The sequence below is a fragment of the Lampris incognitus genome, chromosome 7, assembly GCF_029633865.1.
Source record: "Lampris incognitus isolate fLamInc1 chromosome 7, fLamInc1.hap2, whole genome shotgun sequence".
Taxonomy (NCBI): domain Eukaryota; kingdom Metazoa; phylum Chordata; class Actinopteri; order Lampriformes; family Lampridae; genus Lampris; species Lampris incognitus.
Genome location: NC_079217.1, coordinates 47,291,994 through 47,307,837, shown reverse-complemented (window position 1 = coordinate 47,307,837; position 15,844 = coordinate 47,291,994). Strand labels below are relative to the sequence as shown.

The window sequence follows — 15,844 nt, the reverse complement described above, 5'->3', positions numbered from 1 at the left end:
GAAAATTAATTCTGTGTGGATAGTGAACCAGCTGGATTTTTTTGCTATGAAGTGACAATATGCTGGTTCTGGGTTAAACTATACCATTATTGACTTCATTGATCATGGAATCTAATAATAATTTTTAATGTTAACTCCATTTTGGCCCTTGGGGATTGTATTAACTTCATAGGCAGTCCTGATACTGTTGAAAGCAGGCATAGTGCCCTGCCAGCCAATCTTAAGTGGTTGTATTTCAGCAAATTTTTTCTAGTTTTGAGCGTCCGGGTACTGCAGCGTTCTATTCCGTTGCCTACCAAAACAGAGATTATCGGTTCAAATCCCCGTGTTACCTCCTGCTTGGTCGAGCGTTCTACAGACACAATTGACCATGTTTGTGGGTGGGAAGCCAGATGTGGGTATCTGTCCTGGTCGCTGTAATAGTGCCTCCTCTGGTCGGTCAGGGCACCTGTTTAGGGATGGGGGAACTGGGGGGAGTAGCATGATCTTCCCACATGCTACATCCCCCTGGCGAAACTCCTCACTGTCAGTTGAAAAGAAGCGGCTGGCAACTCCACATGTATCGGAGGAGGCATGCGGTAGTCTGCAGCCCTCCCCGGATCGGCAGAGGGGTTGGCGCAGCGACCGGGATGACTTGGAAGTGTGTGGTAATTGGCCGGATACAATTGGGTAGAAAAAGTGTGTGTGTGTGTGGGGGGAATTTGACTTCTACCGATTCCCTTAAAAATGGCCACAAACCTTGCTTCAGACATTTTAGATTACATGACAATATGAGGTTTTCATTACCTAGTTAGCTCAAGTTGAAATGCTTAATGGTAACAGTTGCTTTCTGACATACCAGATCACTTCCAGGTCAAATAATCCTTGTCTGCCCTTCTATATGCTGCATTGCTTTGGTTGAACTATTCTCTTTCCTTTCCACCGTTGTACTGCTTCTGCTGTCAATGTACCTCTATTGCAGGAGCACAACGAAACAGCCAGTGACGTAGTTTCCTGTCGTTCTCATTTGTGTCAAAAGAGGCCAGTTGAGGTGGTTCAGGCATCTGATTAGGATGCCTCCTGGGCGCCTTCCTTTGGAGGTTTACTGGGCACGGCCAACTGGGAGGAGACCCCGGGGTAGACCCAGAACTTGCTGGAGGAACTACATGTCCAATCTAGCCTGGGAATGCCTTGGGATCCCTCAGGAGGAGCTGGAGGGCGTTGCTGGGGAGAGAGACGTCTGGAGTGCCCTATTTAGCTTGCTGCCACCAAGACCCTACCCCGGAGAAGCGGCTGAAGATAAATGAAAAAAAATACATATAGCGTTTTTCCCCCCCAGAAACCATCAATGGTGTTGATAAAACTGGTCAACAAATCAGGAACAGAATATGTTTACGAATTGGGAATGACAAAAGAACAGTCTGAGGAGAAACTGAAGAAGAAGGGCTTTGAGACAAGCCAGCTTCTGAGTAAGATTGAGGATGAACAATCTTTTGGGTGCTCAATTACACAAGAAGAGCAAGGAGCTCCAGGCTCATATTGAGGATCCTGGGGAAGAAATTGAAGCTGAGGGTGCTGCTCGTGCCAAATTGAGAAACAGAGAGCTGACCTCTCCAAGGAACTTGAAGAAATCAGTGAGAGACTTGAGGAGGCTGGAAGAGCCACTGCCCCCCAGAATGAGATGAACAAGAAGTGTGAAGCTTAGTTCCACAAACTAAGTCGTGATTTTGAAGATTCCACTTTGTAACACGAAGCAACTGCTGCTGTGCTCCACAAGAAGCAGGCTGACAGCGTTGCAGAGCTGGGAGAGCAGATTGACAACCTGCAGCATCTCAAGCAAAAGCTTCAGAAGGAGAACAGTGAATACAAGATGGAGATGGACGACCTCTCCAGCAATATGGAGGCTATTGCAAAGGCCAAGGGAAATCTTGAAAAGATGTGCCGCACCACTGAAGACCAGCTTAGTGAACTCAAAGCTAAGAATGATGAGAATGTTGGCCAGATAAATGATATAAACAGTCAGAGGGCAAGACTGATGACAGAGAATGGTGAGATTGGTCGTCAGCTTGGAGAAAGAGGCTCTGGTCTCCCAGCTGACAAGAGGAAAACAGGCCTTCACACAGCAGATTGAAGAGCTTAAGAGACAGGTTGAGGAGAAGGTTAAGGCCAAGAATGCTCTTGTCCATGGCATACAATTCGCTCACTATGACTGGGATCTTCTGAGGGAGCAGTTTGAAGAGGAGCAGGAGACCAAGGCTGAGCTGCAGCATGGAATGTCTAAGGCCAACAGTGAAGTGGCCCAGTGGAGAACCAAGTATGAAACTGAATCTACCCAGAACACTGAGGAGCTGGAGGAGGCTAAGAAAAAGTTTGTCCAGTGTCTCCAGGAGACTGAGGAGCAGATCGAGGCTGTGAATTCCAAGTGTGCCTCTCTGGAGAAGACCAAAAAGAGACTCCAGGGCAGCGGTGGCTAACCATGTGCCATGGAGAGCCATGTGTATGCAGGTTTTCATTCCAACCCAACTTCTATCTATTTATCGACTTCTATCTATCAGCGAAATCACCAGGTGATTTCACTGATAGATTTTTCCTCTTTGGTTGAAGGGTTGCTAATCAGTGAAATCACCTTGTGTGGAGTCCAGCTGGAATACCTGCATACACATGGCTCTCCTTGGCACATGGTTAGCCACCCCTGCTCCAGGGTGAAGTGGAGGACCTCATGATTGATGTGGAGAGAGCAAATGGTCTTGCTGCAACCCTGACAAAAAGCAGAGAAACTTTGATAAGGTCTTGGCAGAATGGAAACAGAAATATGATAAGGGTCACGCAGAGTTTGGATGAGCTCAGAAATAAGTTTGTTCTCTCAGCACTGAGCTGGTCAAGATGAAGAACTCCTACGAGGAGGCTTTGGACCAACTGGAGACCATGAAGGGTGAGAACAAGAACTTGTAACAGCAGATCTCAGATCTGATTGAGCGGATTGGTGAGACTGAAAAAAATCCTCCACGAGCTAGAGAAATTCAAGAAGCAGGTGGAGAAAGAAAAGGCTGAGATCCAGACAGCTCTTGAGGAGGCTGAGGGAACTCTGGATCATGAAGAGTCCAAGATTATGCGTGTCCAGCTGGAACGCAACAAAATTAAGTGTGAGTTTGACAGGAAACTGGCAGAGAAGGATGAGGAGATGGAGCAAATCAAAATGAAGAGCCAGAGGGTGGTTGACTCCATGCAGAGCACTCTGGACTCTGAGGTCAGGAGCAGGAATGATGCCCTGAGAATTAAGAAGAAGATGGAGGGAGATCTGAATGAGATGGAAATTCAGCTGAGCCACGCTAAGCCAGGCTGCTGAAGCCCAGAAACAGATGAGGAATGTTCAGGGACAACTTAAGGATGCCAGTTACACCTTGATGATTCTCTCAGAGAACAGGAGGATCTCAGGGAGCAGGCTGCCATGGTGGAGCGTAGAAATTGTCTCATGGTGGCTGAAATTAAGGAACTGAGGGCTGCTCTGGAACAGATAGAGAGAAGCCGCAAAGAGGCGGAAAAACAGCTGGTAGATGCGAGTGAACGTGTTGGACAGTTACACTCTCAGAATACAAGCCTTCTTAAAACAAAGAAGAAGCTTGAGGATGACCTCAATCAGGTCCAAAATGAAGTGGAAACCAGGAAACCAGAAATGTAGAGGAGAAGGCTAGGAAGGCCATCACTGATGCCGCTATGATGGCTGAGGAGCTAAAGAAAGAGCAGGATACAAGTGCCCACCTAGAGAGGATGATGAAGAATCTGGAGGTATCTGCCAAGGACCTGCAGCATCATCTGGATGAGGCAGAAAACCTGGCTATGAAGGGTGACAAGAAGCAACTCCAGAAACTGGAATCTTGGGTGCATGAGCTAGAAAAAGAAGTTGAGGCTAAACGGAGACTTGGACGAGATGCTGTTAAGTGTGTTCGCAAATATGAGGGAGGGGTTGGAACCTTCAGTCGACAGATTAACATAGTCACCCGTGGTGCGGAAGACCTGGGTTTATGTCCTGGCTGCGGTGGTTCTCGGCTGCCCTCTGAATTCACTACATTGGTGTCAGAGGTAGGATGGTGAGACCGTAAGGCCATCGGAAGCATATGCGCCCAGAGGCGTGAGCGAGCTGATATGCTGAAGCAAGGGGACGCACTTCCCGAAAGAGGGGATAGTGTTTACAATCATGAGTTAGTACACTCACTAGATGATTGGCTAACAGGTCGGACCCTTTAGTCGACTGGTTAACGTAATCGCCCATGGTGCGGGAGATCCGGGTTCGCGTCCCAGCTGCAGCAGTTCCCAGCTGCCCCCTGAATGTGCTACATGAAATATACTTAAGGAAATAAACTCTCTCTCTCTCCCTCTCTGTGCTGCATGGATTGTAAATTCTGTACTATAGTGATGGCGGACATAGCTCTACATGAAAGACAAAGCATGTAAAGCTTAAGGGCGATTTAAATTTATAGAGACAATTCCAAGTGGCATTTGATTTACTCCTTTACTTTAGCCAATTCAGGTACCATAAACATGCAGAGGCCATTGCATCTATTACTTTCTCCTCCTTTTTCTGACATTCTAATACTTAACAGACTGATATCCTTTCTTAGGAAGAAGAAGAAGCTGAAGTATTAGAGGTATATTTGGCTGAAAGATCCTTTCCCCCTAAACTGCATGTTGTGGAGCCCCTGAGATGGAAAGGGCTCTTTATGCATGATATGAGCTGTACACAAAGACTTTCTTGGTTTACCTATTAATTCACATACTCTTCTTTCTCCTCACAAAGCAGTTGTGTATGCAGCTTATGCTTCATGTTGGAGTTTGACGGAGATCTTTTTTTGTTTTTGTTGCTGTTTGTTTTTATGACTTTTACTTAAAAAATGACACTGCAAAATGCTAATGTTGTGACATTACTTCCTGGGTGTTCATTGTGACCTCAATGTCTCTAGGCATTTTCTTCCCCAGCCTGGAAAAAGTTAATGTATTTTTATATTGATTGCTTAAAGTAGAGGAATGTTCTGCAGTGAGCATGTGCACATGAGCATAAGCCAGATCTCATTTCAGTTCGGCTGTTGCAGGGCTCTCAGTGTCACTTTAAACACAACTGCTGACTTTTATTGCATTTGCTTTTTATAAGAGGACATGTGCATTTCTTTTTGCTACATTGCCTTTGCCACAAGAATTTCCCAATTTGGGATCGATCGATCCTATCTATCTATCTATCTATCTATCTATCTATCTATCTATCTATCTATCTATCTATCTATCTATCTATCTATCTATCTATCTATCTATCTATCTATCTATCTATCTATCTATCTTTGTTGAAGCTGTGGTGATACACAATTGAGGGTAGATTCACCAGGGGCTGCTGCTCCTTTAAGGCAGAGTGCTGATGTAGGCACTGCTTGGAATTTCCGGGGAGCCATGTTTGCAGCAGCCTAGCGTTTAGCTGGTTGCCACAAGAGATTGTGCTGTATCGGTGTCATTTTGTGTGGCGAGTAAACGGAATTGACTTGACTCGATCTCTCCGTCTCCTCATTCCTGCACTCCCACAAAGCCATATTAAGAGCTTTGCATTTAGATTACAAAAAAAACCTGCAACAGAGATATTTCGAGTTAGATTATGAGACTTTAACTTATTAAATGAGTTAAATAAATAAAACTTCCGCTTCCGGTGTCCTTTCCACTTCCATTGTGGGGAGACGGCAGCGTGAATTCACGTTTGCAGCGGCCTCACCCAGTACCGTCCATGCAGTGTCTTTGTCCATGTCTGCGTCTAAGTTTGTTTTGTCTTCATTTGATGGCTGGGAGAGCTTGGTCTGCTGCGTCTTGTGGGCCCGGGAACCACAGCCTTGGTTGGAGCTGCGCCCGAAGAGGTAACACCAAGGACGGTTTGACAGGACGCGGAAGCGGGGCAGGCTAAGCTAACTGCTAGACCATGCAGACCAGCAGTTCCTATAACACCAAGGGTGGTCTGGCGGTGGCCTCGCCTAGTGTTGACTGTGTTTTAGTGTCATTGTGTGGAGTGTGGGGAGGTGTGTCGAGGGTGTCTGACTGGGACAGCTGGCTGGGTGAGCCTGGCCTGCTGCATCCGGTGGGCCCAGGGACCACAACATGATACTGTTGAAAGCAGGTATAGTGCCCCACCAGCCAATCTGAAGTGGTTGTGTTTCAGCAAATTCCTTCTAGTTTTGGTCGTACGGGTAGCGTAGCGGTCTATTTCGTTGCCTACCCACACAGAGATTGCCGGTTCGAATTCTTGTGTTACATCCGGCTTGCTTGAGCGTCCTACAGACACAATTGGCCGTGTCTGCAAGTGGGAAGCCAGATGTGGGTATGTGTCTTGGTTGCTGTACTAGCACCTCCGTTGGTTTGTCATGGCGCCTTAAAGTTTTTTTCCTACATCTATCTTAATATGCCGCTCCTCGCTTGTTGAGCGCTTTTGTCCACACCATTGATGGTTTCCGAAAAAAAAAAACCGCTCTGTCTGTCTGTTTGTCTGTCTGTCTGTCTCTCTCTCTCTCTATACGCGCGAATTCAGAATAGCGCGAATACAGAATGACAAACAGCAGCCTGAGGAGAAACTGAAGAAGAAGGACTTTGAGACAAGCTAGCTTCTGAGTGAGATTGACGATGAACAATCTTTGGGTGCTCAATTACAGAAGAAGATCAAGGAGCTCCAGGCTCGTATTGAGGAACTGGAGGAAGAAATTGAGACTGTGGGTGCTGCTCATGCCAAGGTTGAGAAACAGAGAGCTGACCTCTCCAGGGAACTTGAACAGATCAGTGAGAGACTTAAGGAGGCTGGAGGAGCCACTGCCACTCAGACTGAAATGAACAAGAAGTGTGAATCTTAGTTCTACAAACTAAGTCGTGACTTTGAGAAGTACACTTTGCAACATGAAGCAACTGCTGCTGCACTCCGCAAGAAGCAGGCTGACAGTGTCGCAGAGCTCGGAGAGCAGACTGACAACCTGCAGTGTGTCAAGCAAAAGCTTGAGAAGGAAAAGAGTGAATACAAGGGAGAGATGGACAACCTCTCCACCAACATGGAGGCTATGCAAAGGTCACGAGAAATCTTCAAAATATGCTGCACCCATGAAGACCAGTTTAGTGAACTCAAAGCTAAGAATGATGAGAATGTTCGCCACATAAATGATATAAGCGGTCAGAGGGCAAGGCTGATGACAAAGAATGGTCTGTTTGGTCGTCAGCTTGAAGGGAAAGAGGCTCCGGTCCCCCAGCTGATCAGAGGAAACAGGCCTTCACAGAGCAGATTGAACAGCTTAAGTGACAGGTCGAGGAGGAGGTTAAGGCCAAGAATGCGCTTGCCCATGGCATGCAATCCACTCGCGATGACTGTGATCTTCTGAGGGAGCAGTTTGAAGACGAGGAGGAGGAGGCCAAGGCTGATCTGTAGCCTGGAATGTGTAAAGCCAACAATGAAACAGCCAAGTGGAGAACCAAGTATGAAACTGATGCTATCCAGCACACTGGGGAGCTGGAGGAGCCTTAGAAAAAGTTTGTCCGGTGTCTCCAGGAGGCTGACGAGCAGATCGAGGATGTGAATTCAAGTGTGCCCCTCCGGAGAAGACCAAACAGAGATTCCAGGGTGACGTGGAGGACGTCATGATTGATGTGGGGAGAGCAAATGGTCTTTCTGCAACCCTGACAAAAAGCAGAGAAACTTCGATAAGGTCTTGGCAGAATGGTAACAGAAATATGATGAGAGTCAGGTAGAGCTTGGATGAGCTCAGAAAGAGGCTCGTTCTCTCAGCACTGAGCTGTTCAAGACGAAGAACTCCAATGGGGAGGCTATGGACCAGCTGGAGACCATGAAATGTGAGAACAAGAACATGTAACAGGAGACCTCAGATCTGACTGAGCAGATTGGTGAGACTGTAAAGAGCACCAGCGAGCTGGAGAAATCCAAGAAGCAGGTAGAGAAAGAAAAGGCTGAGATTCAGATAGCTCTTGAAGAGGCTGAGGGAACTCTGGAACATGAACAGTCCAAGATTATGCGTACCCAACTGGAACGCAACCAAATTAAGTATGAGGTTGACAGGAAACTGGCAAAGAAGGAGCAGGAAATGGTGCAAATCAAGAGGAACAGCCAGAGGGTGGCTGACTCCATGCAGAGGACTCGGGACTCTAAGGTCAGGAGCAGGAATGATGCTGTGAGAATTAAGAAGAAGAAGGAGGGAGACCTGAATGAGACGCGGCTTCAGCTGAGTCACACTAACCGCCAGGCTGCTGAGGACCAGAAGCAGCTGAGGAATGTTCAGGGACAACTTAAGGATGCCCAGCTGCACCTTGACGATGCTCTCAGAGCACAGCAAGACTGCGGGATCAGGCTGCCACAGTGGGGCATACAAATGGTCTCATGGTGGCTGAAATTGAGGAGCTGAGGGCTGCTCTGGAAAAGACGGAGAGAGGCCACAATGTGGCTGAACAAGAGCTGGCAGATGCTAGTGAACGTGTTGGACTGTTGCATCAGAATACAATCCTGCTTAACACAAAGAAGAAGCTTGAGGCTGACCTCATTCAGGTCAAAAGTGAAGCGGATGACACTGTACAGGAAGCCAGAAATGAAGAAGAGAAGGTTAAGAAAGCCATCATTGATGCTGCTATGATGAAGCTGAAGAAAGAGCAGGATACAAGTGCTCACCTTGAGAGGATGAAGAAGAACCCAAGGTCACGGTCAAGGACCTGCAGCAGTGTCTGGATGAGGCTGAGAATCTGGCTATGAAGGTTGGCAAGAAGCAACTCCAGAAACTGGAATCTAGGGTGCATGAGCTAGAAACAGAAGTTGAGGCTGAACGGAGACGTGGAGGACATGATGATAAGGGTGTTCGCAAATATGAGAGAGGGGTCTGACCCTTTATTTGACTGGTTAACAGTTGCCTGTGGTGCGGTTGACCTGGGTTCAAGTCCTTGCTACGGCGGTTCCCACGGCTGCCACTCGAATTCACTACAATGGTGTCCGAAAATGGTATTGTGAGACCATGAGGCCATTAGAAGAGGGTGTGCCCAGAGGCGTGTGCAGGCATATATGCTGAAGTGCAGGGACAAGCTTCCTGAAAGGGGTGGGGTTGGGGGGTAGTGTAACAATCATGAGTGAGTAGACTCACTAGCCGGTTGGCTAATGGGGTGGACCCTTTAGTCGACTGGTTAACATAGTAGTCGGCCATGATGAGGGAGACCCAGGGTCGTGTCCCAGCTGCAGCGGTTCCCAGCTGCTCCCTGAATTTGCTACATATATAGTATATTTAAGGAAATACATTCTCTCTCTCTCTCTCCCTCTCTGTGCTGCATGGATTGTAAATTTTGTACTCTAGTGATGGTTGACATAGTTCTGCATGAAAGACAAAGCATGTAAAGCTTAAGATCGGTTTAAATTTATAGAGATAATTCCAAGTAGCGTTTGATTTACTCCTTTTCTTTAGCCAATTCAGGTACCATAAAAATGCAAAGGCCATTGCATCTATTACCTTATTACCTCTTCCTTTTCTGACATTTTGATACTTAACAGCCTGATATCCTCTTTCTTAGGAAGAAGAAGAAGCTGAAGCTGAAGTGTTAGAGGTATATTTGGCTGAAAGATTCTTTCCCCTTAACTGCATGGTCTGGAGCCCTTGAGATGGAATGGGCTCTTCATGCATGATATGAGCTGTGCACAAAGACTTTCTTGGTTTACCTATGAATTCCCATACTCTTCTTGCTCCTCACAAAGCAGTTGTGTATGCAGCTTATGCTTAATGATGGAGTTTGACAGAGCTCTTTTTTGTTTTTGTTGCAGTTTGTTTTGATGACTTTTACTTAAAAGATGACACTGCAAAATGCTCATATTGTGACATCACTTCCTGGGTGTTCATTGTGACCTCCCTGTCTCTAGGCATTTTCTTCCCCAGCCTGGAAAAAGTTAATGTATTTTATATTGATTGCTCAAAACTAGAGGAATGTTCTGCAGTGAGTGTGTGAACATGAGCACAAGTCAGATCTCGTTTCAGTTCGGCTGTTGCAGGGCTCTCAGTGTCACTTTACATACAGCTGCAGACTTTTATTGCATTTGCTTTTTGAAAGAGGACATGTGCATTTCTTTTTGCTACATTGCCTTTGTCACAAGAATTTCCCAATTTGGGATCTATCTATCTATCTATCTATCTATCTATCTATCTATCTTTGTTGAAGCCTATATTGAGAGCTTTGAATTTAGATTAAAAAAAACCTGCCACAGAGATATTTTGAGTTAGATTATGAGATTTTAAGTTATTAAATTAGTTAAATAAATAAATAAAATTTCCGCTTCCCGTGTCCTTTCCGCTTCCATTGTGGGAAGACGTCGGCGCAAATTCACGTTTGCAGCGGCCTCACACAGTACCGGGTGTGGGAAGATGGCGGTGCAAACTTACATTTGCAGTGGCCTCACCCAGTGCCGCCAATGCAGTGTCTTTGTCCATGTCTGAGTCTAAGTTTGTTTTGTCTTCATTTGATGGCTGGGAGAGCTGGCACTGGATTGGCAGGGAGACCTTGGTCTGCTGCATCTTGTGGGAAGTCAGATGTGGGTATGTGTCTTGGTTGCTGTACTAGCACCTCCTCTGGCTCGTCACGGCGCCTTAAAGTTTTTTTTTACTCCATCTTTCTTAATATACCTCTCCTCACTTGTTGAGCACTTTTGTCTACACCATTGATGGTTTCCAGGAAAACAAAAACGCTCTCTCTCTCTCGCTATATATATATATATATATATATATATATATATATATATATATATATATATATATATATATATATATACACTACCGTTCAAAAGTTTGGGATCACCCAAACAATTTTGTGTTTTCCATGAAAAGTCACACTTATTCACCACCATATGTTGTGAAATGAATAGAAAATAGAGTCAAGACATTGACAAGGTTAGAAATAATGATTTGTATTTGAAATAAGATTTTTTTTACATCAAACTTTGCTTTCATCAAAGAATCCTCCATTTGCAGCAATTACAGCATTGCAGACCTTTGGCATTCTAGCTGTTAATTTGTTGAGGTAATCTGGAGAAATTGCACCCCACGCTTCCAGAAGCAGCTCCCACAAGTTGGATTGGTTGGATGGGCACTTCTTGCGTACCATACGGTCAAGCTGCTCCCACAACAGCTCAATGGGGTTCAGATCTGGTGACTGCGCTGGCCACTCCATTACCGATAGAATACCAGCTGCCTGCTTCTGCTCTAAATAGTTCTTGCACAATTTGGAGGTGTGTTTAGGGTCATTGTCCTGTTGTAGGATGAAATTGGCTCCAATCAAGCGCTGTCCACTGGGTATGGCATGGCGTTGCAAAATGGAGTGATAGCCTTCCTTATTCAGAATCCCTTTTACCCTGTACAAATCTCCCACCTTACCAGCACCAAAGCAACCCCAGACCATCACATTACCTCCACCATGCTTAACAGATGGCGTCAGGCATTCTTCCAGCATCTTTTCATTTGTTCTGCGTCTCACAAACGTTCTTCTTTGTGATCCAAACACCTCAAACTTGGATTCATCCGTCCACAACACTTTTTTCCAGTCTTCCTCTGTCCAATGTCTGTGTTCTTTTGCCCATCTTAATCTTTTTCTTTTATTGGTCAGTCTCAGATATGGCTTTTTCTTTGCCACTCTGCCCTGAAGCCCAGAATCCCGCAGCCGCCTCTTCACTGTAGATGTTGACACTGGTGTTTTGCGGGTACTATTTAATGAAGATGCCAGTTGGGGACCTGTGAGGCGTCTGTTTCTCAAACTAGAGACTCTAATGTACTTATCTTCTTGCTCAGTTGTGCAACGCGGCCTCCCACTTCTTTTTCTACTCTGGTTAGAGCCTGTTTGTGCTGTCCTCTGAAGGGAGTAGTACACACCGGTGTAGGAAATCTTCAATTTCTTAGCAATTTCTCGCATGGAATAGCCTTCATTTCTAAGAACAAGAATAGACTGTCGAGTTTCAGATGAAAGTTCTCTTTTTCTGGCCATTTTGAGCGTTTAATTGACCCCACAAATGTGACGCTCCAGAAACTCAATCTGCTCAAAGGAAGGTCAGTTTTGTAGCTTCTGTAACGAGCTAAACTGTTTTCAGATGTGTGAACATGATTGCACAAGGGTTTTCTAATCATCAATTAGCCTTCTGAGCCAATGAGCAAACACATTGTACCATTAGAACACTGGAGTGATAGTTGCTTGAAATGGGCCTCTATACACCTATGTAGATATTGCACCAAAAACCAGACATTTGCAGCTAGAATAGTCATTTACCACATTAGCAATGTATAGAGTGTATTTCTTTAAAGTTAAGACTAGTTTAAAGTTATCTTCATTGAAAAGTACAGTGCTTTTCCTTCAAAAATATGGACATTTCAATGTGATCCCAAACTTTTGAACGGTAGTGTATATATATATATATATATATATATATATATATATATATATATATAGAGAGAGAGAGAGAGAGAGAGAGAGAGAGAGAGAGAGAGAGAGAGAGAGAGAGAGAGAGAGAGAGAGAGAGAGAGAGAGAGAGCAAATTCAGAATGACAAACAGCAGTCTGAGGAGAAACTGAAGAAGAAGGACTTTTAGACAAGCCAGCTTCCGAGTGAGATTGAGGATGAACAATCTTTGGGTGCTCAATTACAGAAGAAGAAAAAGGAGCTCCAGGCTCGTATTGAGGAACTGGAGGAAGAAATTGAGGCTGAGAGTGCTGCTCATGGCAAGGTTGAGAAACAGAGAGCTGACCTCTCCAGGGAACTTGAACAGATCTGTGAGAGACTTGAGGCTGGAGGAGCCACTGCCACTCAGACTGAGATGAACAAGAAGTGTGAAGCTTAGTTCCACAAACTAAGTCGTGATTTTGAGGAGTACACTTTGCAACATGAAGCAACTGCTGCTGCGCTCCGCAAGAAGCAGGCTTACAGTGTTGCAGAGCTGGAATAGCAGATTGACAACCTGCAGCGTCTCAAGCAAAAGCTTGAGAAGGAAACGAGTGAATACAAGGGGGAGATGGACAACCTTTCCACCAACATGGAGGTGATGCAAGGGTCAAGGGAGATCTTCAAAATATATGCTGCACCCATGAAGACCAGTTTAGTGAACTCAAAGCTAAGAATGATGAGAATGTTCACCAGATAAATGATATAAGCAGTCAGAGGGCAAGGCTGATGACAGAGAATGGTCAGTTCGGTCATCAGCTTGAAGAGAATGAGGCTCCGGTCTCCCAGCTGATCAGAAGAAACAGGCCTTCACAGAGCAGATTGAACAGCTTAAGAGACAGGTCGAGGAGGAGGTTAAGGCCAAGAATGCGCTTGCCCATGGCATGCAATCCACTCGCCATGACTGTGATCTTCTGAGGGAGCAGTTTGAAGACGAGGAGGAGGAGGCCAAGGCTGATCTGTAGCCTGGAATGTGTAAAGCCAACAATGAAACAGCCAAGTGGAGAACCAAGTATGAAACTGATGCTATCCAGCACACTGGGGAGCTGGAGGAGCCTTAGAAAAAGTTTGTCCGGTGTCTCCAGGAGGCTGACGAGCAGATCGAGGATGTGAATTCAAGTGTGCCCCTCCGGAGAAGACCAAACAGAGATTCCAGGGTGACGTGGAGGACGTCATGATTGATGCAGGGAGAGCAAATGGTCTTTCTGCAATCCTGACAAAAAGTAGAGAAACTTCGATAAGTTCTTGGCAGAATGGTAACAGAAATATGATGAGGGTCAGGTAGAGCTTGGATGAGCTCAGAAAGACGCTCGTTCTCTCAGCACTGAGCTGTTCAAGATTAAGAACTCCTATGAGGAGGCTCTTGACCAGCTGGAGACCATGAAACGTGAGAACAAGAACCTGTAACAGGATACCTCCGATCTGACTGAGCAGATTGGTGAGACTGTAAAGAGCACCAGCGAGCTGGAGAAATCCAAGAAGCAGGTGGAGAAAGAAAAGGCTGAGATTCAGATAGCTCTTGAAGAGGCTGAGGGAACTATGGAACATGAAGAGTCCAAGATTATGCGTGTCCAGCTGGAATGCAACCAAATTAAGTGTGAGGTTGGCAGGAAACTGGCAGAGAAGGCTGACTCCATGCAGAGCACTCTGATCTCTAAGGTCAGGAGCAGGAATGATGCTGTGAGAATTAAGAAGAAGATGGAGGAAGACATGAATGAGACGTGGCTTCAGCTGAGTCACACTAACCGCCAGGCTGCTGAGGACCAGAAGCAGCTGAGGAATGTTCAGGGACAACTTAAGGATGCCCAGCTGCACCTTGACGATGCTCTCAGAGCACAGCAGGACTGCGGGATCAGGCTGTCATGGTGGAGCATACAAATGGTCTCATGGTGGCTGAAATTGAGGAGCTGAGGGCTGCTCTGGAACAGACAGACAGAGGCCACAATGTGGCTGAACAAGAGCTAGTAGATGCTAGTGAATGTGTTGGACTGTTGCACTCTCAGAATATAATCCTGCTTAACACAAAGAAGAAGCTTGAGGCTGACCTCATTCAGGTCAAAAGTGAAGTGGATGACACTGTTCAGGAAGCCAGAATTGCAGAAGAGAAGGTTAAGAAGGCCATCACTGATGCTGCTATGATGAAGCTGAAGAAAGAGCAGGATACAAGTGCTCACCTTGAGAGGATGAAGAAGAACCCAAAGTCATTGTCAAGGACCTGCAGCAGCGTCTGGATGAGGCTGAGAACCTGGCAATGAAGGTTGGCAAGAAGCAACTCAAGAAACTGGAATCTAGGGTGCTTGAGCTAGAAACAGAAGTTGAGGCTGAACAAAGACATGGAGGAGATGCTGATAAGGGTGTTTGCAAATATGATGGAGGGGTCGGACCCTTTATTTGACTGGTTAACATAGTTGCCTGTGGTGCGGGAGACCCGGGTTCAAGTCCTTGCTGTGGCGGTTCCCGGCTGCAACCCCAATTCACTACAATGGTGTCCGAAGTGGTATTGTGAGACCATGAGGCAATTGTAAGCGGGTGTGCCCAGAGGCGTGAGCAGGCATATATGCTGAAGTGCGGGGACAAGCTTCCTGAAAGGGGTGGGGGGGTGTAACAATCATGAGTGAGTAGATTCACTAGCCGGTTGGCTTATAGGGTGGACCCTTTAGTCGACTGGTTAACATAGTAGTCGGCCATGATGCGGGAGACCCAGGTTCACGTCCCAGCTGCAGCGGTTCCCAGCTGCTCCCTAAATTTGCTACATATATAGTATATTTAAGGAAATACATTCTCTCTCTCTCTCCCTCTCTGTGCTGCATGGATTGTAAATTCTGTACTCTAGTGATGGTTGACATAGTTCTGCATGAAAGACAAAGCATGTAAAGCTTAAGGTCGATTTAAATTTATAGAGATAATTCCAAGTAGCATTTGATTTACTCCTTTTCTTTAGCCAATTCAGGTACCATAAACATGCAAATGTCATTGCATCTATTACCTTTTCTTCCTTTTCTGACATTTTAATACTTAACAGCTGATATCCTCTTTCTTAGGAAGAAGAAGAAGCTGAAGCTGAAGTATTAGAGGTATATTTGGCTGAAAGATTCTTTCCCCCTTAACTGCATGGTCTGGAGCCCTTGAGATGGAATGGGCTCTTCATGCATGATATGAGCTGTGCACAAAGACTTTCTTGGTTTACCTATGAATTCCAATACTCTTCTTTCTCCCCACAAAGCAGTTGTGTATGCAGCTTATGCTTAATGATGGAGTTTGATGGAGCTCTTTTTTGTTTTTGTTGCAGTTTGTGTTTATGACTGTTATTTAAAACATGACACTGCAAAATGCTCATATTGTGACCTCACTTCCTGGGTGTTCATTGTGACCTCCCCATCTCTAGGCATTTTCTTCCCAAGCC

At 45.7% G+C, this 15,844-nt stretch overlaps 1 protein-coding gene across 5 annotated transcripts in view; it reads left to right on the top strand.

The window, feature by feature from the left end:
• Positions 1 to 15,844, top strand: part of sh3bgr (SH3 domain binding glutamate-rich protein) — a 70,394-nt gene that overhangs the window by 34,891 nt on the left and 19,659 nt on the right. For 4 of the 5 annotated variants that reach the window (XM_056283553.1, XM_056283556.1, XM_056283555.1 and 1 more), the window contains 3 exons: positions 4,599 to 4,625; positions 9,544 to 9,576; positions 15,483 to 15,515. The exons of the other annotated variant lie outside the window; for it this stretch is intronic. In XM_056283553.1, coding sequence (XP_056139528.1) covers positions 4,599 to 4,625; positions 9,544 to 9,576; positions 15,483 to 15,515 — 93 coding nt within the window. The remainder of the gene's footprint in view (positions 1 to 4,598; positions 4,626 to 9,543; positions 9,577 to 15,482; positions 15,516 to 15,844) is intronic. 5 annotated transcript variants of the gene reach the window in all.